Source organism: Rhinolophus ferrumequinum, chromosome 27 (assembly GCF_004115265.2).
Source record: "Rhinolophus ferrumequinum isolate MPI-CBG mRhiFer1 chromosome 27, mRhiFer1_v1.p, whole genome shotgun sequence".
Taxonomy (NCBI): Eukaryota; Metazoa; Chordata; class Mammalia; order Chiroptera; family Rhinolophidae; genus Rhinolophus; species Rhinolophus ferrumequinum.
Window position 1 is genome coordinate 21,995,227 of NC_046310.1, and position 27,296 is coordinate 22,022,522.

A 27,296-nucleotide genomic window follows, 5' to 3' on the forward strand; every position below is an offset into this window, starting at 1 on the left:
TAAGGTACTAATACACTCAACAATGTGCTATTGTTTTATTTTTATTTCTCCTTATGGATTATTTTCCTTATTTTATTCCCCACCTACTTCTTGGTGGGCTTGCTGTTTGTCAGTCCCAGTTATAATTCTTTCCTTTATCTCTTATACGTTTTAAGCATATAGGTATGTTACAAAGCAGCAAAGATTAACTGTTAAAAATCTCTTGAGAGGTAATCGTGTCTCTGTGCATTTGATTGCGGTTCTATTTTCACAACCAAGGCCACGCTACAGGATGTGGCACACAGAGAGATGTACTCTGATCTTGGAGGGAGTGTGTGTGTGTTTACACTGGAGTCAGCAGAGACCAGCCCAGTCTGTACTTGTTTATGTAAACTCCATCTTTGCACAACTAAAATCTGTCTCCGCGGTTACTATTATCCATCCACAGTATTGCAGAAGACGCACCACAGTTAAGTCAAAAGCCCAGGCTTTTCCTCCAGCTGTCTCATAACCTCAGGCACGCTGTGTATGAAGGCTGGTCTCCATTCCTCGTTTGTACATGGAGGTGCCTGAGAGATGAGCTTGTCTCTAAGTGTTCTCAGATCTGAGGGTCTCACCTTTAAAGATGTGCTAACTTCCAGGTGTCAAACATTTACAACAGTCTTTGCTTCATAATCTTCTATGAAGCCTTTCTCCTCACCCCAAACTCATAAATTCCCACGTCTCAGCAGTGTATAGACATCTGTCTAATTACAACTCTAATTTTTTTCCACACATGAAGACTTCCTATGTCTCACCAGCTGGATTTTTCTCCCTAACTAATCTAATTATTTCTTGCTTCTGTTTGAGTCTCGTCTCTTGCCACTGTCTTTCCTGGAACAAAAAGCAACCTGCTCCCCATACATACATACAGTTTGTAAGAGTGATAGGAAGCCTCTGAAAAAGCACAAGCGTTTCACTTCTACGAAGCAAAATCCAGAGGCTCCACAGCATTGGGGACACACTTCACTACCGAACAGGTCGTGTAGAGACCTGCCTTTTCCCATCGGCACGGCTCCAGCAGGAGCGGGCAGGTAAGCACCACTTTCAACAAGTCACAGTTCTGTTCCCTGAACTGGAAATGAAACAGGACTTCCCCGTGGTGTGAAGACACAGAAATGTTAAGCTTGACAGGTCCTGGTACAACTGAGGTCCCTAAATAAAATGTGAACTTTAGGTAAAGACTACATTATAGGGCATATTTGACTTGATGTCTCACAATCTGGAGAAAAGTTGTACCAAAGTCAATGTCAGGTCAGAATCATCCCTGTCACACGGGGTGTCACGCAAGGTGTCATGAAGGTTCTCAGCTCCCACTTCCCACATAAGGACACTGGATATGGTGAGGCCAAAAAGGAACACCCACGGAGCCATAGATAGGGGAGTCACACCACTATATTCTCACTGGCAGCTGGGTTGGAGACACAGGAAGCAGGAACCACACGATCCGCAATCCGCCATCCACTTTTCTGCTAACCCACCTCACTTACTAACTGCAATCCGCGCTTGCCAGCCCCCATCTTCTTGCTAGCCCCCATTTGCTGCTAGTGTAGCCATGGCAGTTATATTAGTGGCCAATGGCTCACTGGTTACAGCTGACGGCCAACTAGCCACAGCTGATGGCCATCTGATCACAGTTGATGGCCATTTACTACCCGAACCAGCACCTTTCCACGTGAGGCCGAGAGCCTGGAAACTGCACTCCCGGCCCTGTCCCCACAGTTCCCATGATGTAGACAAGGGACACGACTTAGAATGACTCACGAAGGTCAGAGGAGACAGAACTTAGGGTCATATCTACCATCTCTGTTCTTGCTCTGATTATTATGATACTTTTTAGGTTACATTTCTAAGAGTGAAATCAGAAAAGATTAATTTGGGGGGTGGTTCTTAGTGTCTTACTGAAATCACATCCATGCCTTTATTCAACGCCTCTTTATTGGGCAGTTAGTATGTACAAGCTCCCATGTGGGAACCTGCAGTCAAAGATAAAAGGCCCTGAACCCTGACCTCAATATGCTGGGGAAATAGAGATGCACAAACAGCTAAGGTAGGCTAGCTAGTCAGAGAGGAGAGGTTCTTCTGAGAAAAAAAACCAAAACAGAGGAGGCTTCTTTAAATCAGAGACATTTGAGATAAGCCCTGCTGAGGATTTGGAGTGGGGACTTGGAAGGAAAAGGCATTTGGCCAGAGACCCACCATGAGCCAGCAAGGAAAACCTGGGGTCCTGTGGGGTCCTGTGTCTTTTTCAAGGAAGGCAATGAGAGGGGTAACAGAGTGATGAGATGGCAGAAGGGGACTGAGGCCGGATGGAGACCTGAAAACCTGTCTAAGGAGCTGGGTTCCATATCGTAGACAAGGGGGCATAATTAAAGGGCTCTCCAGAAGCAGGGCAGCCTCAGAGCTCAAGGATCAAAGCAGGAAACATGGCCTGGCTGCAAGGCGTGGGGGTCCCTGGTTGGTCAGGGACAGCATGGAGGCTGGGTGACTGGTGTGCGGTGGGGAAAGCAGGACTGACTCACAGGCAGGGACTGATGAGATCCCAAAACACTCTCCTGGGAGAGGAAGGAATACAGCTGGAACCACTGCCGAGGTACAGCCATCAGGGGCATGAAGGAAAGGAGGTGAAGTGGAGAGCAGGTTCTGAAGAGGTGACAGATAAGATGAGACATCTATGGGGGTTGAAAACATGGAACTGGCATTGGGAGAGGCCAAGGCACGAGACGGAAATAAGGATGTTGAAGTGATTATGGAAGAAGCGATGGGTGGTGGAGAGCCAAATGAGAGGTCAAACCTTAAGGACACCCGGACACCTGCATTTCGGCGGCAGGGGAGGGAATGAGACAGGAAAGTAGAGAGGAAGGGAGAACAGCAAGAGGCAACACTGGCAAAAGTTGTGGAAAAACCAGGGATTCTGAGGGCCACGTGGAGACAAGATTTGGTGAGGAAATGAGTGGTGATTTCTGAAAGCTGTTTTAGCAGAGCTGTTTAGAAGCCAGTTTTGGCTTCTACCCAGTGGGGTGCAGACAGATGGCCATGTCTGCTGGATGCACCCCTCCCCCAGCCCTGCTGTCTGCTTAGCTTTCTCGACTCTTTGAGACCTCAGACACCACTTCCTCTGGGAAGCCGTCTGTGTCATGTGCCCTGGCTGTTCCCACGGCATCCCGTATATGCCACCCCACAGGGCTCTGATTCCACTGAGTGTAAAGGTTGGAAGTGTCTCTTTTGCACTAGACTCTAGACTACCAGGCAAAGGGTCTTGTCCATGCTGGAACGTGGTGATCCGCACATCTGAGACGCATAGCACTTCACATGTGCAGAAGGCAGGGTGAGTGGAAGGGGGGAGGAAAGGAGACAAATACAGCACCCAGGACTGCAGTTCTTCATGGCACCCTCCTTACTCCTCCTTCCTTCTGACCCTGCTTTTGGCCTCAGCTTCTTGGTCACCAGTGGGTGGCCTCCAACCCCACTGATGTGGTCAAGCATCTAAGTGATACGTTTAAGAGCACCCTAGATTTGTCTGCCAGCTGTGGGCCCCTTGGCAATCCTTAGCTCTGCATGAACTCCACTCTTCCAGTCTAGCTCAAAACTGCCAAGTATTGTGGGGAAAAAGAAGGACACACCTCATACATCTCTGAGCTCAGGTATCTGATCTCAGCTGGGCCCCAGCCGTGCCTGGTTTTGTGGAAGAGAATAGTTTCTGGGCATGGTTGGGTTTCTATGCCAAAAAAGAAAGGTCTAGATAAGAAAGAAAGAAAAAAAGGAAACAGCCCAAATGTCATTGACAAATGAATGGATTGACAAAATGTGGAATACTATTCAGCCTTAAAAAGGAAGGAAATTGTGACACGCTACAACATGGATGAACCTTGAAGATATCATACTACGTAAAGTAAGTCAGTCAAACTATTTATTTTATGCCTCCCTTTATGTGAGGTGCCTAGAGGAGTCAAATTCGAAGAGACAGAAAGTAAAATAGTGATTACCTGGGGGCGTGGGAGAGGCAATAGGAGTTAGTGTTTAGTGGATTAGAGTTTCAGTTTGTGAAGATGAAAAGAGTTCTGGAGATGGACGGTAGTGATAGCTGCACGACAATGTGGATGCCACAGAACTGTCATTTAAAAATGGTCAAGATGATAAATACGTTATGTGTACTTTACCACAGTAAGTTTTTTTATCTCCTTAGGAGATTTGAGGGTACCGCAAAGTTGAATACCAATATTTTACATATTCAAATAGGCTAAAGACAACTCCCATTTTGTAAAATTTCTCATTGCAAACACAGGGGAGATACCTGATATTTGGGGAAATGTGTTAACTGCTGCCAATTCTTTGAGCAGAAGGAAGTTCGGCTAGGTGACACTAACTGCACTCTGCTTAGGTGATAAACTGGTAGTCAGGTCCCATCTCTGCTCAGGGAGCTGACAGCACTGCATCCTGAAGAACAGCCACCTCTAAGATTCCCCACCAGGCTCTGAGAGACCCCAGGGCCAAGGAAACACCCTGGGGACAGTCCATGTGGGGATGGCTGGAAGGGCTGAGATGCTGACAGATCAGCGGGGAAGGTAGAAACCGATACCGAGGGTCCAGTGTTCTGCGAAACATGCTCTCCTGGACTGTCTAGGTCCATCCTTACGTCTCTATGCTTAGCTGATAAATACAGGGTTCCATCTTTATTATTTTGCAGACTAAGGGGTGGATGGCTGAGTGGGAAAGCACCCATAATGTTGGTTAATCTGATTATAGCCCAAGTCTGGTTGGAAACCACCATGAAAACCAAAACCAAGTTAGCCCAGCTCATCTGGTGGCAGCAACTGAAACTACAGGCAAAGAGCCTGAGAAGAAATGCCTCCCATACAGTCGAGGAACAAGGTCAAAGTACTGAACTCGGCACTCCAGGAGAACCAGTGCTCAAAGCTTGGTCTCTCGACTTACAGAAAATATTTTAGCAAATGGCTTTGAAAATAGGACTTTAAATGCTTAGGTGTGCAACAGTAGTGGGGCTCAGATAGCTACTGTAGTGTGGATGTTCCAAACTCTGTCCCATCGCACAGCCAGGGACACTCAAGCAGCTTTCAGCGGTAGGAATTCCCAAGACAGACCCAATATCTGTGTAACTCTCCTGAACGCGGTGATCGATTATCACTTACAAATTTAGGGCTAGACTAAGTGTCTCTGTCGGGTTTTTCTAAAGCAATGTATACTCAGTCCTTTTTCTGCAAATTAATTACTATTATTGTAATATTTGTTTAGACTTATTTTTACTTATTATTGAACTATAACATACATATAGAAAACCGGACATACCTATTTATTTGAAAGTATATTCCAGAAACTGGCTTTTAGAAATGTATTTAATTTAGGATACATTTACCAAGCACCTACTCAGTGTAAGTAACCATTCTGGGCCTGGACTATGGGACAAAGCTGACAGGGCCCTGCTGCCTCAAGGTCACAATCCATTAATGGAACAAGGACATGTGCGTAAATATTGATGCCACAAGAAATAACGTGTTAAAAAGGCATGGACAGATGCCAAGAGAGCACAGAGGTGGGCCAAAATTCAAGTGAGACCTCAGGGAACAGGGAAAGTTTCACTGAGGATGAAAGAACGACAGATAGAAGAATGGAATTTGAATTAAATGCTACGGAAACCTGTGGGTTTGTGTACATTTAGCTCTTTTCTTCTCTTCAATGAGTTTTCTATCGGATTACAAGGAAGACCTGCTGCTTCTGGAGGTGAAGTGGGGGTCAGAGCCCGCTCCAGCTGTTCCTGTTCCTGTGAGGCCGCACTCAGCTGTCATTTCACACCTTTGCTAGGGTTTCAAAGATGAAAGGGGGAGCGGTTTTCCCTTTGTGTATGAAGGATAGTTGGTTATTGTTCAGTAATGTCACAGGTATTTTACAGGAGATTACGGTTTGCATGTGCAAACACAAGCAGACCACGAGGATGTGAGTACAACTGAGGGGCAGGGAGTTTCTGCCTGTATTTCCTTCATTCACAAGTCCAAGCGTTGCTTGGATACAAAGCATTGCTGGAGCCCAGACCAATCAAAAGCTGCAGATCGGGACATGCGTTCACAGAAGGCCTCGTTTCAGTCTGGAATCTTCCTGTGGTGCATAGTCATGTGTGAGCCGAACAAAGACGCTTGGCTTCAAGTGCCAATATAGGAAAAGTGTATTGCGCCTAAACGCTATCTAAATGTTTGGGTAATTCAGTCCACTACTTTTTTTTGTTGTTGTTTAATTTGAAAAAATACCCAAAACACACAAAACTTGAACGTATTCAAAAAAATCATACTTAAAAAAAAAAAAGCAAGAGATGTGAAAATCTTTTTCTCTCCATCCCTGATCGCATCATCCTCCCAGAGGTTCCTGTTACAATCTGCCACCACCATCCTGATTCTTTAGTCAGAGGAACCTATATGCAGATATTTTTTTTTAGCCCCAAACTGTATTAGTCAACTTGATTTATTTGTTTAATAATACAATAATAATATACGAGTAGTGCTTTATTAATTTAAGGCCAGTGATCTCTTCCCGTCTTAATGGTTTAATAGTATTACACCGTGTCACAGTACCAACATTTATTCATCCATTTCCTACTGGGCATGTAAATTATCTCCTCTAGTTCAAACACCCTCTGCTATGACTTCTGTAGAATCCAGTCCTTAAGTGAGGTTGCTGGATCCATGAGTAAGATACTGCCAAATAATTTCCTGTAACTTGTATCAACGTACCCTCTCAACTGTGTATGAGGGTGGCTGCCCTGACCCCCACACCAGCGGGAAGTTTAAGTGAAATTCTAGCCCACCTGTGAAATTCGAAGGCGTTACAGTCAACAGAGCACTAAGTGACACTAGAAGAGAATATGTATATAATTATATAATGAGGCTAGATGCATTAAGTCAAACAATTAGAACCGATAGAATAGAGGACTGTACAGTTTAATGATTGTTCTTAGGGAAATAACAAAGTACTAGAAAGCAGGCATTTTGCCCTTCGGCTTGTACATGTCTTACCACAAATATTGTACTTTGACTTAGTTTAAAAGTAGAAATAAGTCAAAGACAGAGGCATTAGTAGACTACAGCAAATCAGAGTCCTGTGATTTTTCTTTTAAAATTTTATTTCTAGAACGTTCATCATTAGGAAAAGGTACTCAAAGGCCCTGAAATGGTGACTATGGTTGGGTAGCATGGATTTGTAGAGGGAATAGCTATTTATATTTCATTCTTTTCTCTAGCAACCGAAAACAGAGACTGTAGATGGTCCCAGTTTACTGGAGCCTAGGGTTTGGCAAGGCAGGTCCCACCCCAAATCAGCAAGACATCACCATGGCTGACAGGTGGAGGCTACGAGAGCTAAGCCCACCAGCAGAGGGGGTGAGAGAGGGGAAGCAAGAAGAGAAAAGGTTGGGTCAGAGGATGGAGCTTGAGAGTCTGGGGGGGGGGGGGTCTGTTCCAGGGAGAATGTGCTATGTCCCATGGTTGGCATGAGCACAAAGGAGGAAGGCCATCGGAAGGTCACCATCTGGGATAAATCAACTTAGTCTAGAGAAAGCAAGATGACACAACTTGAGGAAGTTACGTACCAAATGGGACACAGAATCCGGTCGTTATCTGTTTTAGGCAAACTTGGCTAGGGCGTCAAAGCACAAAAAGAAAAGATCTTTTTGAAGACACACATCAAGTTCAGCTGGAGTTACTCATGTATTTTGAACATTCTAGTGGTTAGTGTATTTCTTTCCCTATTCTAACATGGCACCCTCCATCACCTTCCTAGTGGTGAGATGTGAACTCTACAGACCGATGTGAAGACGGATGAAAGGAGAACAGAGGGGACAGGGCGAGTGAGGAGTACCGGCCAGGAGACATCAGTGATAAGTTCACAGAACAAGTGATTCCTACTCCAGCAAAACCAACCCCTGATGAAATTCCTTCTCCCCGCTCTAAACGCCCAGAAACCTCTGGGTCACAAACCCTCCTGGCCTGTTTGGACTGATAAATAGTGACTGACTCGCTGGAGTGAGTCCCCTTCACCAGAGTTAAAAATCCCAAGTGTAGGCTGTGGGGAAGTTTCCTAGTTTTACCTGGTGGCCCTGCTTTCTCATACTCTAAACTTCACATCAGGGAAGAAGTGAGGAACTACAGAGAATTTCCTAAAACCAGAGCCATCCGATTTTCCCGTAGAGAACAAAGCAAAGGACTCTCCCGTCTATTACACAGGTCTTGTTGGAGCTTGAAAGGATTCTTGCACATGGAGAAGAGCAGGCAGAGGCCTGCTGGGCTCACTCGCATCAGATATCATCTCCAGCAAGCGCTGGCTGGGTCCCTTCCTTGTTATTATTTATACAACGCACGTAAGGCTCCGGATTTGCAGATGGCCTGGCGGCTGGCCGGTTGTGCTGCCAAGGCAATGAGGCTGTTGGACCGCATTCTGCCAACTACCTCAGTCCAGTTTAAAGACAAAAGCAGCCCTCCATTTACAATTTTGTCCCAGTAGCTTTTACCACCAGACTGATATGATTTAAAGTGTGGAAAAGCCTAAAATCTCCCTAGATTTAGGCAAAGCAAGAGGCCCCAGCAACTGTTGACACCAACTGCTACTGACTGAGAAATACTGGGGATAGGTCGGGGGTGGGGTGAGGGGGGGTGGGGGGTGATGCTGGACAACATCCCAGGTCCCAACTCTGCCACTCATCAAAGGTCTCTCTTCGCTCCTCTGTAAAACGAGAGAAATCACGAACAACATGATTTCTAAGGTCCCCTTTGGCTCTGAAGATGCCAAGCTGTCAATGTGAGCGTCCGGGCGCAAATCCACTTTTTACATTGCCAGGGTTGGCAATTCCAAGCCACGCCTCTGATGTAGTACTGACGGCACCACGCTTAGGAGACAGGGCGCCCACTGGCCGCTGTGCGAATGTCAGGCTGTTTTGGGAGTGGGGAGGAAGTGGGGAACCCAGAGATCCGAATGGAAGGCACAGATGGTATGTGAGGGTTGGGCCTCCGGGAGATCCCACCTAAGGTGCTAAACACGTGTCCTTGGAAACCAAAGACTTGTGTTTCTTTGGTGAATAAACAAGATACAAAATCCGTCCAAATTTCTTGGGCTGCTCCTTTAGCATCAGTCATTAACTAAGACTGGATTAAAATGGACTAAGAACTTTCTGGATTACAAGGGACTGAGAACTTTCGTCTTGGCCTCCATGCTATACTTTCTGTAATACCATCGACAGACCAGCATGCCTGGAGTTCCATGGCTTAAAAACTGTGTGTGCCCCCTGCCCCCTAACATATAACATATATGGAGCTTTATTTTTGAAAGACTTGTTTAATTTCCAAGAAATCCATTATCCATTAATAGGCCTTCAACAGATAAAACAGCATCTGTTTTTCGTTTTTTAATTTGGTGGCATTTACCACTAGGATTTGACTTTGAGCTCTTATAACTTGCTCAGTGGAAGAACGACTGGCAGTCTGGCCTGTGAGGTCTAGTCTGTGAATTGAGGTGCACATGTGGCCTAAGACACAAATAGCCTTAGACGTTAGGGGGCGGGACAGGTGGGGATCGGCAGTTAGACGTTCACCACAGCAGTTTTTAGAACAGCAAAATAGTGGAAACAATCTCAAAGTCCCATAAGAGGGAAACTCTTTCAGTAACTGTGACACAGAATATAACATTACAGGATATGAGATGGGATGTTTTCCCAATGTCTTAAGAGTTTTGATTGGGGCCCCAAGCTGAGGACAGTGGTTGCATACACTCCACAGAGAGGTACTAGCTAAACCCTAAAAGACCAGCTAAGCGGGGGCCAAAAGTGGTGTGATCACCCTTGCCCCAGCCCCACCTGTTAACTTACACATAAAAAGATGAGATTTTTTTGAAGGAATTAGTGGGTGAAGTGAGAGCTCTGACTGCTTTCCTTCCTCTGCCCACAAGGAAGAAGGGGTGGCTCTCTGCCTCACACAACCTAAGTGAGGAGGGCTTCAAGAGCACACTAGTTGGAAGTGAATGCCAGAAGGGGGAGATCAGCCTCCCACTCCTCAGCTGGATGCCTGGTGGTCTGTAGCTACTCCAGGCCCAACCCTCAGCCATTGGAGGACCCTAACCTGTGTGTAAGAGGAAGCGCGCAGCTAGCTGGAGCTGTCCCTGATGGCAGGCAAGATGTCCGTGGTCAAGTGGACCAACGCCATCTTGAAAGGACCCTGCCCACGACGTCTACCTGCTCAGGTAAGAGGGGCATGATGTATACTGGGAGAGAAGGTGCTGGGGTTGGCTGCTGGGGGCAGATGTAAGCATACAGCTGGCAGTGCTTTGTCCACGTCAAGTAATTGCACAGAGTTGAGTTCTCACTCGCTGGGGAAGGGGTGGAGAACTGGATCTGCTACCCCTCTTTTGGGCCTCAAAATTTCAGATCAGGCCTGAGTTGAAAGTAAGGAGAGAAGCTTCAAGCTCAGTGAGAGATTTAAGTACTGCATGGAGTTCATATCATTTAACTACAATACTAACCAGATATTTATCAAGCACCTACTGTGTGCCAGGAAACTGGGATTATTACACCCATTCTACAAAGGAGGGAACTGACTGACAGAGGTTGGGTAACTAGCTCAAGGTGACACAGCTAAATGCCAGAGCTAGGGGAACAGTAGGTGTCTCTTGTTCTGTTACCCATGGTGAGGCCAGAAGCATCTACAAGCGTGGAGTCTGAAGTCAGACTGCCTGGGTGGTTCAAATCTTGGCTCTACTACTCAGTAGCTGTGTGACCTTAAACAAATTATTTAACCTCCTGTGCCTCAGTGTGCATCCATAAAATGGGCATAAGAGTACATGCTGCAGAAGGTCATTTGAAAATTAAATGAGTTCATACAGGTAAGTGCTTGTAACAACACTTAGCCTTAAAAATTTTAACTATAATTATTATTTTGATTACATCATATTAACTCCTTATTCAAAATGCTTATGATACTGTATTAAGTGAAGAAAGGAAAATATGATATTGCTATACAGTGTGATTAGAACTACACAAAAATAGGTACTCCCATGCAAAGTAAAAAAAGATCTACCGTGTTTCCCCGAAAATAAGACCTAGCCGGACAATCAGCTCTAATGCATCTTTGGAGCAAAAATTAATATAAGACCCAGTATTATATTATATTATTTTATATTATATTATATCATATCATATCATATCATATTATATTTATATTTATATTATAAGACCTGGTCTTACATTATAGTAAAATAAGACCAGGTCTTATATTAATTTTTTCTCCAAAAGATGCATTAGAGCTGATTGTCTGGCTAGGTCTTATTTTCGGGGAAACATGGCAGTATTTCCCTCATCTTCTTTTAATAAGAACATTACTTTGATTATGGGAAAGTAATCATTCAACAAAGAGAATTTTTTATTCCTAGCTCACAGCTACATTTAACATTTTTAAACAGATAATTAGTGCCCATCATATGTAAGGCCCTGTGATTTGCCAAAGGATGAGTGAACGCATGGAGCCAGAGCCCCAATGGGAAGTTAGAACCACAGAGAATGCATAGGCAAAAACATACGTGTGAGCTATACAGGCAGGAGGAATGACAAATAAAACGAAATCATCCACAAGAGTCAAGGTGACTTAGGAGGGAAATCTCTGGCATTCTGCTCAGAGGAGAATGTAAGTAGTGAGGGAGGGTTTCTGCCACAGATGAACTGCCAACACACACAGTTATGTCCAGAGTGATGTATCCATTCATCCTCGCCACTTATTAAAGTATGAGAGTCCAAGATAGATTCTGCAATATAATCAAAACCAAATCACTGCAAGCTGTTATGGCTTCAATAGCATCCCTCTGCCCAACGTCACGTGTTGGAGTCCTAACCTCGGTACCTCAGAATATGACCTTATTTGGAAATAAGATCTTTGCAGGGGTCATGAAGTTAAAGTGAGGTCATTATACGACTGGTGCCCTTATAAAAATGGGAAGTTTGGAGACAGACACACACACAGGCAGAATGCCGTGTGAGGATGAAGGCAGAGATCAGGGCGATGCTTCTACAAGCCAAGGAACACCAAAGACTGCCAGCAAGCCACCAACGTGAGGGGAGAGACAGGGAACTGAGTCTGCCTGCAGCCCTCGGAAGGAGCCAACCCTATGACACCTTGATCTTGGATTCCGAGTCCAGAGCTGTGAGACCATGTATTCCTGTTGTTTAAGCCACTCAGTCTGTGGTACTTTGTTACCCTAGGAGACTAATACACATATGATATGTCCATTGCTTCTAAAACGGAAAGAAATCTCTCTGCATCTCTATTTTCGTATCTGTAAAGTGAGAAAGGGACAAAACGACGGACCCAATGATACAGCCCATGAAAGTCTGCATAATCTCTGTACCTGAAATGCACATTAGTTAGGTGAAGAACAAACCTAAATGGCCTGAACTCTAATTCGAAAATACATGACATCAGCACTTCCCCGGATTATTGGGCTTTAAGAGATGGGCAATAGGTTTTTCGGTGTCAAAAAATCCTCCCTCCCACACTCTGCACCAGCAACAGGGACTGTCCCCTTGCACCTGCTCTGATCACGGTGGGAGGCTGCCTCCAGGATCAGGCCTACCAGTCAGTCTGCCCCAATTCGATTTCAGCCAACCAAGTCACACCTGGTGGCAGGTAGGAGCAGCGAGGCTGTGTGCTGTGGGTATGTCTGGGTTCCTCTACCCTGAGGACCCCTGGTCCAACCCGGCCTTCCTCACTCTGGCTGCCCAGAAACAGTCCTGGGACTTGTGAAAAACATGTGCTTGGAGCCCACCCCCGACCACTATCTCGAATCTATGGGAGGTAGGACCCAGGATCCAGAACCATTGGCCTAAGCACATCACAGCTGGGCAGTAATAACCTAGTAAGAACATTTAAATCTGTTTTCTGTTGGCCGCAATAGGGGCTTTCCATGCTTTTAAAATCTGTCCTTAAGGAATTTCATTACTGCCTGTAGCGCCAGATCACATAACAGCTGCTTGTAGGACCCTGCCCCTTTCCAGCACCTTCTGTGAGCAACATGGTGGGCCAGGCTCATGGATTATCCAAAAATGGCCAAGGATAGGGCAGTGAGAGGACATAGCAGATAAAGGTAGATGAAGACGAATCTCACAACCGCTTCAACTACAGATTTATGTTAACGTAAAATAAAATTATTGCTACGTCTCCCTTGTGAATTTAACCCACAGCCAGGCACTTTATCCCTTCCATTCAATGACTTTATTTAAGGGGAGGAAGTAGGGTGCGTCAGAGTCACCTATGAGGCTTTTCACACTACTCCCAGGTTTGGGAAGGTCCTGCTTTTCCTCTTGCTGTTCCAGAAGCTCAGAGCTCCTGCAAACGGGCCTACCTCCTTCCCTCTACTTGCCTGCCTCTCTCCTCCACGATGGTCTCTCTAAGGCCTCTACAGCCCACTGTCCCCAAATAACAGGTCTGTCCCACTGCAGGAAAGAGCCCTGGACCCCGATGGCCCCGGTCTCAGGCGTGTGCCTGGGTGAACCCTACAGTAAGTGCCTCGAGCTCTGTGTCCCGTCTGCATATCCTGCCCGCTCAGCTCCCCTGTGGGTTTCTGGAAGAGGAACCAGGCCTGTGGGTCCCCAGCAAACCACACTGCCAACCACAACCTGTGAGGCGGAAGAGGCCAGGCTGCTGAACATGTGAGACGGGCCCTTGATTCCTGGGGACTCTCAACGCTGAACGTTTTCACTGCTTGCTTGCTTGCTTTTTCTTTTCTTCTTTCAAATTTGTTGGGCTGACATTGGTTAGTAAAATTATATAGGTTTCAAGTGTACATTTCTATAATACATTACCATATATTTGAGCCCCTTTTCCCTCTTCAATTAACCCCCCTGTCCCCTTACCCTCTGGTAACCGCTGAACTGTTGTCTGTGTCTATGAGTTTTTGTTTGTTTGTGTTGTTCCTTTGTTGCTTTCAGTTTTACATCCCATATGTGAGTGAAGTATACGGTTCTTGACTTTCTTGTCTGACCTGTTGGATCTTGAGATTATTATGCTAAGAGAAACAATTCACTGCTTTCTTTAACACTTTCCAAAAACATACCATGTGCTCAGTGCCTGAACTCAGCCATGGCTTGTTTCAGGTTCCCTTTTACAGGTGGCGACTCCCACCCAGTCTGTACTCCCCACCCCTTCCCTGCTTTACACTTCTTCCCGCACTATTACCATTAGAAACGAACTATGCAGGTTTGTTCATGGCGCGTCTTATTTATTCATCACACACCCATAAAGCATTTACAGTGCGCTTGATGACATTTTAAGAGCTTAAAACAGACTAACTCACTTTTCCCCCACGGCCCTGATAAGCCATTTTCCTATTTGTGACAGTGGCCCCACCAGGCACCTGGTCACCAGCTGGGACCCTCTAAAGCAGAACTTCCAACCCTTCCCTCTCTGCAGTCCTAAGGCCTCTCGGACACCAAGTCCTTTTCATCCCTCCTTCAAAATGTGTGTTGTTGCTGTTTGGTTCTTGTTTTGGTCTCTTTTCAAATATTGTTAGGGGTTGAATCGTGTCCCTCACAAGACATACACTGGAAGCCTAACCCCCAGCACCTCGGAGTGTGACTGTAATCAAGTGAAATCGAGGTCAGGAGGGAGGGCCCCACACCAGCATGCCCGGTACCTGATGAAAATCTGGACACAGAGACAGGCACACACAGAGGAAAGATGGTGTGACGAGAGTAGGGAGAAGATGGCGTCTGTAAGCCAGGGAGGGAGGCCTGATGACACCTCCATCTCAGACTTACAGGCTCCAGAACTGGGAGACAATACATTTCTGCTTTTCCATTTGTGGCACTTCGCTACATGCCCTAGCAAATGACTACAAACGCTTTTTAATTGGACTCTCCTCTCTTCATCCTCCCTTCCACAACCTGCATCCAGACCCTAGGATTACATTCCCGGGAATTACTATAGCCACTTGGGTCTCTTAGCTTCAGTCTTGCTTCCTTCCCATCCTCTGGACACTGCTAGGACCACCTTTCTAGAACTCGGTTTTAATCCCATCATTCCATGGGGAGACTCTTTCAGGAACTCCCCAGGGCCTGGGGATCAAGTCTGTCCTCCCATCCTTGCATGTGAGACATCCACTAGAGCCCACTTCCCAAAGACGTGTTTAGAGGAAGCTCTGGATACGGGCGAGTTCACAGGTATCCCAACATGGGAGAAACAAGTCTCTCTATTCCAAGAAGTCTGCTTACCTGGTAAATGGACTCAGTCAGGTGTCTCCTCCCCTCCCTTTTCCCTGTAGGTATATGTGCACAGATACCCTAGGAATCTGAGGGAGCGTTTCTTAGCTTACTTGTCTACTGAGCCTCTGTTCCTGGATGATCCATACACATTCTTGCTCAGCTTTCCTGGCTGCAGATTTTAAATGCTAACTTTGACTATAAGCTCTAAGCAATCACCACTATACCCCAACACCCAAGAGAGTGATGGTGATATATTCTTGGCACCCAACTACTGGAGGGATGGATGAATGGAAGGATGGATGGATGGATGGATGGATGGATGGATGGATGGATGGATGGATGCATGGATGCACGGATGCATGGATGAATGGACGGACACCTGGATGCATGGATGGATGGACAGATGCATGCATGTATATTTCCTTATATATCCTCTTGTAATCGATTTCCAATTTATCGAACACTATCCTGCCACCACCTATTTCCAAAGGCCTGTGACATCCCTGCCATATGAACAGAACACACTTTTTAACCCCCTAATATCTTCTCTGGGTTTCCTCCTTTCCTGCACCATCCAAATGTCATCATACAAGGCAACAACTCTAATTGGACAGCAGCTAACACGACTTCTCGCCTTTACAGCTAAAAAGAATGTTTACATCTTTACCTATCCAGGTTTTCCTTAGTCTTGCCTCTGAAAATGAGTGCAGCTTCTTATTTTTAAAATCCTACCTCGTCTCTCTGTGCCTTTCATAACTTTCTTTACCTAACATCTGTGTACACATATCTGGTCTTCCCGCCAGAGTACAGATTCCTTAGGGAAATTGATGTAACACTGCCAAGTACGTCATCAATAAATAGTCTTTGCTAAGAAAATCAGTCCTCTCTACTTCCCACAGGGAAAACAAATCCCACTAATTATTCCACTTCTCTCTCTTCTCAGTTTTAATCTCTCCACTCCCAGTGATACCTTATCCTTCAAAATCTGATGTTTCCCATCTTAAAAAAAAAGGGGGGAGGGAAGCTTTTACTGTACTTCCAACACCCTCAAATAAGTGGTTAATATTTTTGCTTCCTGCCTTAATACCTTTGACAGAACTGCACAAACTTTCTTATCACCCACTCACCCCTTAAGCCTTGCAATTGTGTTTTTCTCCCTATGACCGATTTCCTTCCGGAAGGGTCCCAGGAACAAACCCAGTGGTGTCTCTGTGGGCCTCGCCCTTGACCACACTGTTGTCTGAGGATGTTGACAGCCCTTTCCTTGGCCCTTGAAGCAATGCTCAGTCCTGGCCTTTATTCAACACATATTTATTGAGACTTACTACGTACTAGGCAGTGAGGATGCAATTACGAGCAAAAAGACACAGCATTCCCCTGCCCTTCTAGGTCATGGTCTAATCCTGGGAGGGACAATGAAATCGTCAGCAGACATATAACTACAACTGAGGATCAGTGCTATGAAGGGAAGGACAGCTGCCCTCACCACAGCTAGCTTTCCTCTCCGGCCACTCCTCTGTCTGCTTCTGAGCTCTCGTTCCTCTCTGGTCTCTGAAGCGAAATGTTCTTCATCCTTGGGTCTCCTGTGTTTCTCCCTGATGGTCTCATCTACTCCTAGAGCTTCGCCTTCAACCTCCTGACCCATGAGCCCTAAACCAAAATCTGGGGCTGCATTGTCTGCAAAGCTTTATGTCCTCTTTTGCTATCCTAGACAAACCAAAAGCAATCCTAACAGTTACACACAAATCGGATCTTCTTCTGGAATTCTCCACTTATATTGTTAGTGGCAACGATGTCCCAGTCACGGGCTTGAACCTAGTCTCGTCTTCTCTCCAGTACACCCAGGGTCCTGAGTATGGTCATGGGACTGTCACTTACAACCCCAGTAATGTCCATCTACCCCTCTCTGGCGTTCAAGGCTCTGGGACCCAACTTATTTTCGCCTACGATCTCCCAACACTTCAGCTCCAGGCAAAGCTCACTCTTGTCACTGAGTCTCCCCAGGGTCTCTGCTTGGACCCTTCCTTCCAAGGGTCCTCACCTGCCCTCAGACACACACCTAGAAACTATTTCTGTGTCAGAGATGATAACACGCAGCCTTTCAAACTGATGGGAAGGCCTTGTAGCAAACTGGATAAAATGTTTGTGAAATAATTTTCTATATCAAAAGCAGGATATACAATTATTTCCAGTTTTTATAGTTATCCATATTAAAATGGATAAGGAAATACATGAAAATGACAAAAAATGTTGTATTAGAGTGGTGGAATTGTGGACGAACTTTTTCATTTTTCTAGATTCTAAATTTTATTTAGTGTAGTTTTGTAAATAAATTTTTATTTTACGATAGTTTTAGATTTACAGAAAATTTGAGGACATAGTATAGAGAGTTCCTATGTACCCTATACCCAGCTTCCCTTATTAACATCTTACAAGAGTTTGGTACGTTTGTCACAACTAAATGAGCCAATAATTTAATGTGGTTTTTGAAACTTTAAAAAAAAAAACCACAAACCTCCAGTTTGGTAAAACCAAATAAACAACATAAATAGTGGAAAATGTCATTCTTTCCATTACTTCTAACTCCAACTTAGCATCCTAATATTTACTATTTTTCTTATAACTTCAGTCCCACTTGGAATGGATTCTTGGCTACAAACTAGAACAAAGGTTGCTTTACTATTGTTAGCCATATATTTGTACATGTAGTTAAAGTAGCGAAAACTTAATTATTTGATAGAGGTTGTAATAAATTAAAGGAGCAGGATAGCCCTAGGAGATGGGGTATTGATTTTAAATTACTAAAAGTAAAGGGTTCTTTATGAAATTTTGTCTGAGATGTCAGACTTTAATTTTTGAACCCTAGATACCACAATGTTCTTCCTTTGTATCACTCAAACAAGGCAGCTAAAATTAAGTGCTCATAGAAGTGGATTTTAGTTTTCAAGTTCTAAAAATCACTAAAAGAGCAAATATGAAATATTCTAAATGACATGTCTTCAGCTTACTTTTAATGTGTGAGCTATAGAAAATGGAGTATGAGTTTTGTTTTGTTTTGTTTTGTTTTTTTAAACGTTTCTCCCCTGGTGAGTTTTCTTTGTTCTAACTGCCAAGTTGGTTTCAAAGAATCTTTCTGTTGAATATCTTGCAGTTAGAACAAATCCTATAGATTATACAAAGAAATAACCAACTGAAATAGCTAGGCACCTGTCTACTTTTTATAAGAATGTAAGACACTCTGTTTTAAAACAAAAATTAAAAAAAAACACACACCTCAAATGGGTGTTTTCCTCCCTTTTTTAGTTGATAAGTATATTTCCATCTGTTAGGATGATAGTCTTTGCTTCACATAGACAGAACTTTAACACTAAAATTAGAAAAGACACTGAAGAGTGTCCTAATGTATATTCTGTACCTAATCTTAAACAGTTTTGGAAAATCCCAAAAAGCAAAGTAAACAATATAGCATTCTTGTATCTTTAACGGAGTCTATAACACGTCACAAAAAAATGTGAGGAGCAAAACTTTGTTAAACAAATTAAGAATTACAAGAAAAAAATGTATATATTAAGTTTACTAAAATAGTTGAAATTCAATCAGTATCAAAGTCAATCACTAGATTGTAATTCCAGGGAAAATGCTGAGTATCAGGATTAACAAAGAAGAATATGATATCCACAATGGATGACTGAAGACCTCCTAATCAAAGTTGAAGTAGCACCAGTGACAACTTTCAATTAAAATGTTTATAACTAAAATTGCTTGTTTTATCAACTGTATTATATAACTTTGCTTTATTACAAAAGTGATTTAGCTATCCAAGAATATCATTAGTAATGATTTATTAAGACTGATGTTTTCAAAGCAAGATTAAACAAAACTTCAAATTTGTCTTGTTAAAAATTAACCTGGTGTTATGGAAGGAGCAGGACTCAACTTAAGGCAAGTTATGCTTTTTGAGACATTTAATACTCTAAATATAGTTTAGCAGATGTAAGGTATTGTGTAATTTTCTAATGAGCTTTGAGTGAGTGAACAAGATGGATAGGATAATACAAGATGTAACTGAAGCACGTGGCAACCCAAGGAAGTTTCTGGAAGAATGTACCTCAAAAGATGAACAGTGAAATGATAGGCAATTCTCTTTTTTTTTTTTTTGTACATTTTTGTCCTATCTGAAGTTTAAAATAACAACCATTCTCGTATAACCAGAAAACAATAAACGTATTTGCTTTTTGGGAAAAGACAGTGAAAATAATATGTTAAAGTTTGACTTCTGATATCTGAAAAAAGTTCTATAAAACATTACACAAATGTCATTAGACTATTTAGTTTTGTTGCAGCTTAATAAAAAGTTCCCAACTACAACAAACCAACTACATGGGAAAGAAAGCAACTCTCCTCTCTAAATCACTGACATTGTCTGTTTTTAGCATACAAATAAATATTTATTTCATAGAGTAGACGCAAGCTTCCAGTTACTAGAAGTAGCAGAAGTTCTATGGATATGCTACATTACTGGGATTCTGAAAGATCACTTCCAAACTTATTTTATTATCTAAAAATCCTGTTCTTCTTTCTTTATTTTTAAAGCTCTAGAAGATAATTCATAAAAATAAAAATAATTCTAGTTGTATTAGCATGTGCTTAACGGTAGAAATATAACTGAAATTATTCTTACCTGATGTTGCACATCAGAATTTGTTGGGCAGTTCAAAGTAATTGGATTACACTCCTCAGCTAGGAAAAAAAAAAAAAAACAGAAGCTTGATAAAGAAAGCACACACTCTGTGGTGAAAGGCTGAAATTAAGACTCCATATGACATGCTGCCTTGCCACCTGGTAAAATCAGGAGAGTCTCAAATGGTACTCTGTTCCACAGAGAAGTCCCCCTCACTAAACAACATGCCTTACCAAGGGGACCAGCACAGTCCGTGCTTAACCCTGCCTGGTGGGCTTCCGTTCCCTGCCAGCCCACAGAATTAATCAGACAAGCCCATCTCATCCTCCATCAGGGACCAGGGGCCACCACACCCTCTTGTTACTACAAGGCCTGCCTCCAGCAGTGCCTGGCTGTTCACTCTGTTCCCCAAGGGAGCCCCGGTGAGGCCCTGCGTGGTGGGCTGTGTCTGCCTCCTCTAGGCTGTGAGCATATGTGACTTATGAATGGCTGTGGATGTCATCCATCCAGTGTCAGGTGTAGTGTGTTTGACCATCCCCACCCCAAGGCAGGATCCCTCTCTCACCAATGGGGTGAATAAGAGGCACTCAAAACACACTCCCTGATTGACCTGACATCCAATTCCACTGTGTCAATCACTTGTCTGACATTTGACTAAGCCGTTCAGACAGCAGAGTGGGGATATACTTGTCTTGCTAGTTCACCCTCCCAAAAGTCAAACGCAAACCATGTCAGTTCTCTTATGAAAGTGGGGATTGCCAGGGAGGTCAAAGGAGCATGACATGCATGTGAAATGTTTAACACCTTTCAAAATTCACTGTTGTGAATGAACTTCACCCTCACGTTGTCTTACATGTTGTAACTTAGCTCCCCAATGTGTGGTGAAAGTTATACAAATGTGTTAAACACTGATTTTGTTCCATTAGATTTTGATCTTTAACCACACAATTCAACATCACACTCTAAACTTAAAAGGTCACAGAAATATAGTATGCTATGAAAGAAATGTTTCATTCACGTAAATTTTTAGAGTTGTAAAGCCTTAGATAGAGAATAATTTAACTCGGGGTTCAAAAGATAAGAACAAGTGAAAGATTGATTTATCTCTTCATTTTTTACGTTTGTTACATTCCTTCACCTATTGTGTGCTGGGTGGCTAATTTGTTCAAATCAGGGGCTATATTCATTGCCTCCAGCACAATTACGACCAGAGTAAAAGACATTTTTTCCTTAATAGTATTATCTGAAAAATTTAAACTAACAGCATGGTCTTTTACTGAAATTCTATGTGACATCTTTTCCAGCTAGAGCAGTAGAGACCTAGCCTATGCGTGTGTTCTTAAGATCCAGTCCTCAGCTCTCGCTTCTGAGTCACGTAGGCTGCTTATTAACAATGCAGATTCCTAGGCTCCACCGCAGACTCCTTAACTGGAATCTCAGGGCCCCCAGAAATCTGACATCCAACAAGCACTCCACAGACTCTGGTGCAGACTAATGTGTGACTCTTCACAGCAGAAAGTAACGGACCTGTAATTTCAGCCATACTTCTTCTCACAATGGCTAGCGTCATAATGGTCAACCCAGCATTTTTGTAAGAGTGAGTTTTTTTCCCCCAATACAAGGATAACTTGATTTGAAATAGCAATTTTTCTTATGTGGCACTCCAAACACTCTTGTGGTCACCTCCCTTCTGCCCTCCATAAAAGAAAACAAGTTTTGCAGAATGGTCACCTTTGTATTCATGTTATCATTTGGGGGAGGGGGTTGAGTTTTGATTTATTATAACAGGAGATTCGCAAGAGAGTCTGTCAAGGTCGGTGGGAGGCAGTGTACTTATAGAATGAGCAGGACCCGCACATACAGCAAACCATGCAGGTGGTAGGGTGTTCGATTTCGTGTTTGAACAAGAAAACCTATTAACAAAAGACTGCCAATCTGCGAGGTGAGAAATCATATAAAACACAGCATATCAGCTTGCTAATTTTAGGGCAGACATTTTTACTTCTGAATTATTTCAGTGACTTCCTTGGTACTTGTTTATTTTCTACTAACTTTTTCAAATTGTTATGACAACTTGAAGAACTACCACTTCTACGTTTAGTTAACAAATTGTTCTATAATGCACCCCAAAGATCATTTATGCTTAAGTTCAAATTCCTCAAAATTATTAACAATAGTATCAGTCTACTCTAGTTCTCTTTTAACTTTAAATTCACTATAAAAATTTTTGAACACTAAAAGAGCATTCACACCAGAAAAAATGAAGGTGATAAAATCTTAATTGATTTATGATGTATTCATGTGCAATGTCCCCTCACTATGAATAGAGTCTCAAAATTCAGAATTCTTTTCCCAAAGATATTTTTCCTCAAAATGTGAAGAGTCACATTCCCTTCAGAACACCCAAGCGGGCGTCTTCTACGAAACATCAGGAATTCTGTCCAACCTTAAATTAGTCCTGAGTTCAGTGGCTGTGGGCTGTCACAGAATCCCTACCATAAAAGAGTCCGGACAGAATGAACCCTCTGAGGTCTCTAAAATCACGGGAGGCGGAAGCTACGCACTTGTGCCCAATGAGAAACAGGTAGAATAACATTTTTCACCTCAAAAACATGCTGATCACTGAAATTACACTAGAGTTCCACAGCTGATTTATGGTAAAACCACATTATTCAAAACCACTCTGGTTTGGACGGCTTTAAGGAATTAGCTTTCTCCTGTCCATGAATAAAGTAGGAATGTTATACAGAGGCATAATAAAGAGTTTGTGAAACATGCTTAATCTGCTTAAGAAAATACATGTTGAGTACTTTTTAACCAAATGGAAACTGCTCAAGCTAATTGCAAATGACTCATCTATAAGCTCCTCTAAAATTCACTTAAATGTCAGTCTCAGTTTGTACTTAATAAAATTAGATGACATTTACTTCTAAATCTATAAATTAGTCTGTTCACTGATTCAGATAGGTCTTTTCCCCTAAAAACAACTTCAATGAGAAAATTACCATAAACATTTAATGATGATATTGGGTCCATTATGGTATGTTAAAAAAAAATACTAGCGGACACTAAATTGTTATATTATTGAATGGAAATGTTGGAGTACCTATTTAAATGTCTGGACATGGTTGGTTACATAGAAGATGATGTACTTCCTTGAAGATAAAACATTCCATGCTTCATAATGCCATTCCCCATGAATAAGGACAGAGGAAAGATTTAGTGTACGGTTTTCACAGCCATTGTTACTTGTCAACTCATCACCATTTTAATTAAGGTTTTGTGAAACTCAAGTTCTAGGAGAACCCCAATCGTACAGTTACTAAAGTATCAGGTTGTTAAGCAATAATCTTTTTCTTTGAAAACAGGAAGTCATGTGAAAGAGTGATAAAAAATAAGAAAGATCTTTAGACAGATCAAACCATGACATTGCATTCCCAGAGTCACTGCAACTCAGTCTTTGTCTAAAATAGTCCCACTTTTGCCACTCCGCTCTGAAAGCTTTTGACAGTCCTCGGCCCTGATTTTTCATAGTTCCCTCCAGCCGTCTGACAGTGTCCCAGGCTCGGTCCATTAAATTCTCACAAGCTCCCTGGGAGGTGGATGCTGACGTGTCGTTCCCGCGTGGCAAACAGGAGACTGACACCTGGGACCTGAAGTCGCTGCTGAGTCCACCCAGAGCCGGTGTGGCTGAGTGGGGCTTTCTCTTCCACATACCTCACTGGCCTGGCGGACACACGAAGTTCCCGAAGCTTCTTAGGCTGACTCTCAAAGTGAGGTTTGTGTCTCAACCACTGAGAGAAGCATTAAAATTCCGGTTCCCTGGCCAGACCCGTTGTCCAGAATCTGCATTTTAAACAAGCTCCCTGGATGATGCATCACCGCACACTGATATCTTCTGTTGCCAGCCAAGACTGCCTCCCCTCTGTGCCTGGCTGCCAGGCTCACACCCTCCACTTTCCTGCTGAACTAGAGAACCACACGTTGGGGGATTCAGGGCGCTCAGGAGTCATTCAGGGAGAGGGGAAAGGGCAGTGAGCTGGCCAGAAACCTCCCCTCAAGGCCAGGATTGGGGCTCACACCTGGTCTTCCCTATACCACTGCCATTCCTGGGACATGTGCAGTAGGAGACAAAAGAATGAACTCTCATTTCAGGGAGCAGGGGGGAGTCTGGTGAGTAGGGAATGAAGAGAGGGGAGACTTGGTAGCAGCACCCAGGCTTAACCACAGGTGGGCCCTGGCAGGAGCTCTCGCCCACCTCCAGGCAGTGACCCTATAATACCCATTACCACAGGTACTGCCGGGAAACCCACATAATGCGAGCTGGGAAGTCCTCCCTCTGCAGGAAGTGAGGGGTGTGGGGGGGTGCCCATTCGGAAGTTGGTCAGATCTGAATGTTCCTCCCCCTCCTTTCCCCAACCCCCACCTTCCCCTTCCTCCCTGGTTGTCAGCAGAGCGCAAGGTAAACACGCTCCAGCATGACAACAAGCAGCCTCGCCTACGCCTACACGATAGCTGATGGCCGCAGTCCCACAAACTGTCTGGCAGGGGGACTAGGACAGGTAAAGGCCTGGCCACCTCACGGTCTGCAGCAGGTCCATACATCCATCTAAGGGTTAAGAAAGAGCCCTTTTTGCCCTTTGGTAGCAGAACCTGCTTTTCTGTGGTTTGGGTGGAAATGACTGCAGGTCCCCCTACCCCAACCTCAAAGCTCATACCTGGCCAAAGTCCTCCAGCGTCCTGGTGACCACAACTGATTCAGCAACGGCCACGTGGCCAAACCACTCAGATTACAACCGTCCCTAAAATTGTGCTATGGGTGCTGTGGGAAAGTCTCCCTCTCTCTCTCCCATTTTGAGCAGTACCAAGTGAAGCTAAAGGTGTGGGGACCATCCTTCCCACCTGTGGGGAAATTCTGCTGAGAACGCAGCCACCACAGAAAACAGAGCTCTGAAAGAGGGCGGGACGGAGCCTTATCTGGAGCTGCCCTTCAAACATGTGGGCCCAGCAGCAGGCAAAGGGCTAGGGCCAGAGAATCCCTCACCACTTTTTTAAACTAACTTGCGTTAGGCTTCTTGCAGTCCAGAGTCCTGGGTGTCTTCAGCATATGCATGTTAAAAACAACACAGGAATTTGAAGCTTGATGGTTATAAAATAATTTCTAGATTTTAAAAAGAAAATTCATGCCTGAGATAATCATTAAAATATCGTGAACTAAATGACCAATATGTTTCTGTTTTACAATTTTAAATAATGCAGAATTACTTTGACTAGTGCTTTGTTCGAGATATTAAAATAATCGCAAGTTCAAGTAGTTATATTAACTGTACATACCTTTAGGGAGTCCCGTATCTTGAATGGGATATTTGTCTGACTGTAGAAAACAACAAAAGAGGAAAGTTATTTTTAAATACCACAGTCAATTATACGATCAAAGTGAAAAGAAAGCTTTGTCTTGGGAAAGTCATGCTTTTAATTTAAAACCTTGCAAGTTTTTCGCCTTGGACTTATAATTAGGGCTGACCCATAAGCTTGTTTGTATTCTCAGTTTTACAGAAACAAAATCAATGTTGATGAGAAGTTGATGTTGGACAATGAAACAGAATAAGCCTTCCTAATTTCCTCAGCTGTGACCATGAAACCACACTTCCTCTCTTATCGGCAGTGCAATCCTCCTGTGTATTGCCTACAGTTTAAAATTGAGGTGCATTTGTTTTCATGAATTATAGGGACAGAACCATTTTGTCTCACCATTTCTGTGATGTCCGTTTGGGCCAACAAGCATGTGTTCTGGGCAGTACTCACTGTTGTAGACCTCTGTCCTTGGTTGACTAGGCTGGATATAAAAGTTAACCATCCTACCGTGTTTCCCCGAAAATAGGACCTAACCAGAAAATAACCCTAGCATGATTTTTCAGGATGCTCATAATATAAAATAAGCCCTACTGTATTTCCCCAAAAATAAGACCGGGTCTTATATTAATTTTTGCTCCAAAAGACGCATTAGGGTTTTATTTTATATTACGAGCATCCGGAAAAATCATGGTAGGGCTTATTTTCCAGTTAGGTCTTATTTTCAAATCACTTATACTCTGCAGTGGTTAACTTACAGCCATGAAAATAAATACCTCGGGTCTTCAAGACACTGAGGAGTCTCGTGAATCACCAAAGACTTAAAGACATCGAATTTAATAATGTTAAATGTATTTGAGGTCATTTAGCTAAATAAGTTCTCAGAATTTTTCATGATTCAGTAGATCAGATCCTCCAAACACTTTGATAAAAGGAATGTGTCTCACACTGTATGTACAGTAACACCTGGAATTTTGTGAGAGGCACAGATTTAGTCCTAAGCAAGAGGCAGTACCGCACAGGAGAGCATGGTAATTTCATACAAGTCAGTTAGCTTCCATTTCTTCATCTGTAGAATGGGAATAAAAATGCCTGCCCCACTGTCTCATAGGTTCAGTGGAGGGTGAAGAACAATGTGTGAGAAAACTTTTTGGTCAAGCTGAAAGAAGCAGACATGCCAGAGGGGTTACAGGAGGGTGGGGTGGGCATCTGAAGTCAGCTGCCGGGTTTAAATCCCACCTGGCTGCTCCAAGTGGGGCAACTGACCTCACCCCATATGCCTCAGCTTTTCATCTGGAAAATGGGCAGTGCCCACCTTATAGGGTGGGGATTCAACACCGTGACCAGTAAATCAACAGAGTGTACCCACCTGGCATACAGGCAGCACTCAGTTACCATTATTAGGCAGTCCTATTTTTTCCTTGGTTGTCAAGTTAGATATTTTGAATTTTGAATTTTAAAGAGGGGGTGATTGAACATAGGTAATATTAAAGGTAGACAAGTAGACCAAGATCTCACATAATCTGAGAAGATCAATTCTGGTATGAACAAAACAGGAACAGAGTCTAATAGCACTTTTAGACTGGAGAAACCCAAAATTTATTATGCCACAGATCTTACCATGATAATTTAAAAAGAAAACAAAAAACAAAACTTATCTTGGGAAATTTTCATTTTGGGGTTTCTGATCTTTGTGGAAATACTGAGTAATAAAAAATGTAAAGAAATATCAATGGGGAAAAAAGGAAAAACAAGAAGTCATCGCCATTAGTGTAGAATTTGTAACTTACCACGTTGAAGGATAAAGTGCTAGGGTCTGTGTCTTCCACTGGCTCCTTCGCCATGTGATCTGTAAAAAACAAAATAACACAAAACAAAAACACAAATAGAGAGCATTTCCTTTAATTTAGAAGTATAAATGTATCCTTTGATTATTGTCTTCAAGTAGATGTAAGCTACCATTGCCAGGCTTACTTACTTTCAATGGTTAATGTAGACAAAATGAAA

General features: G+C 43.4%; 1 protein-coding gene across 1 annotated transcript in view; it reads right to left on the reverse strand.

The window, feature by feature from the left end:
• Nucleotides 1-27,296, reverse strand: part of EDARADD (EDAR associated via death domain) — a 50,268-nt gene that overhangs the window by 14,070 nt on the left and 8,902 nt on the right. Inside the window, exons 2-4 of the mRNA XM_033099511.1 lie at nt 27,080-27,138; nt 25,272-25,311; nt 19,938-19,996 (exon numbers count right to left, since the gene is read on the reverse strand). Coding sequence (XP_032955402.1) covers nt 19,938-19,996; nt 25,272-25,311; nt 27,080-27,138 — 158 coding nt within the window. The remainder of the gene's footprint in view (nt 1-19,937; nt 19,997-25,271; nt 25,312-27,079; nt 27,139-27,296) is intronic.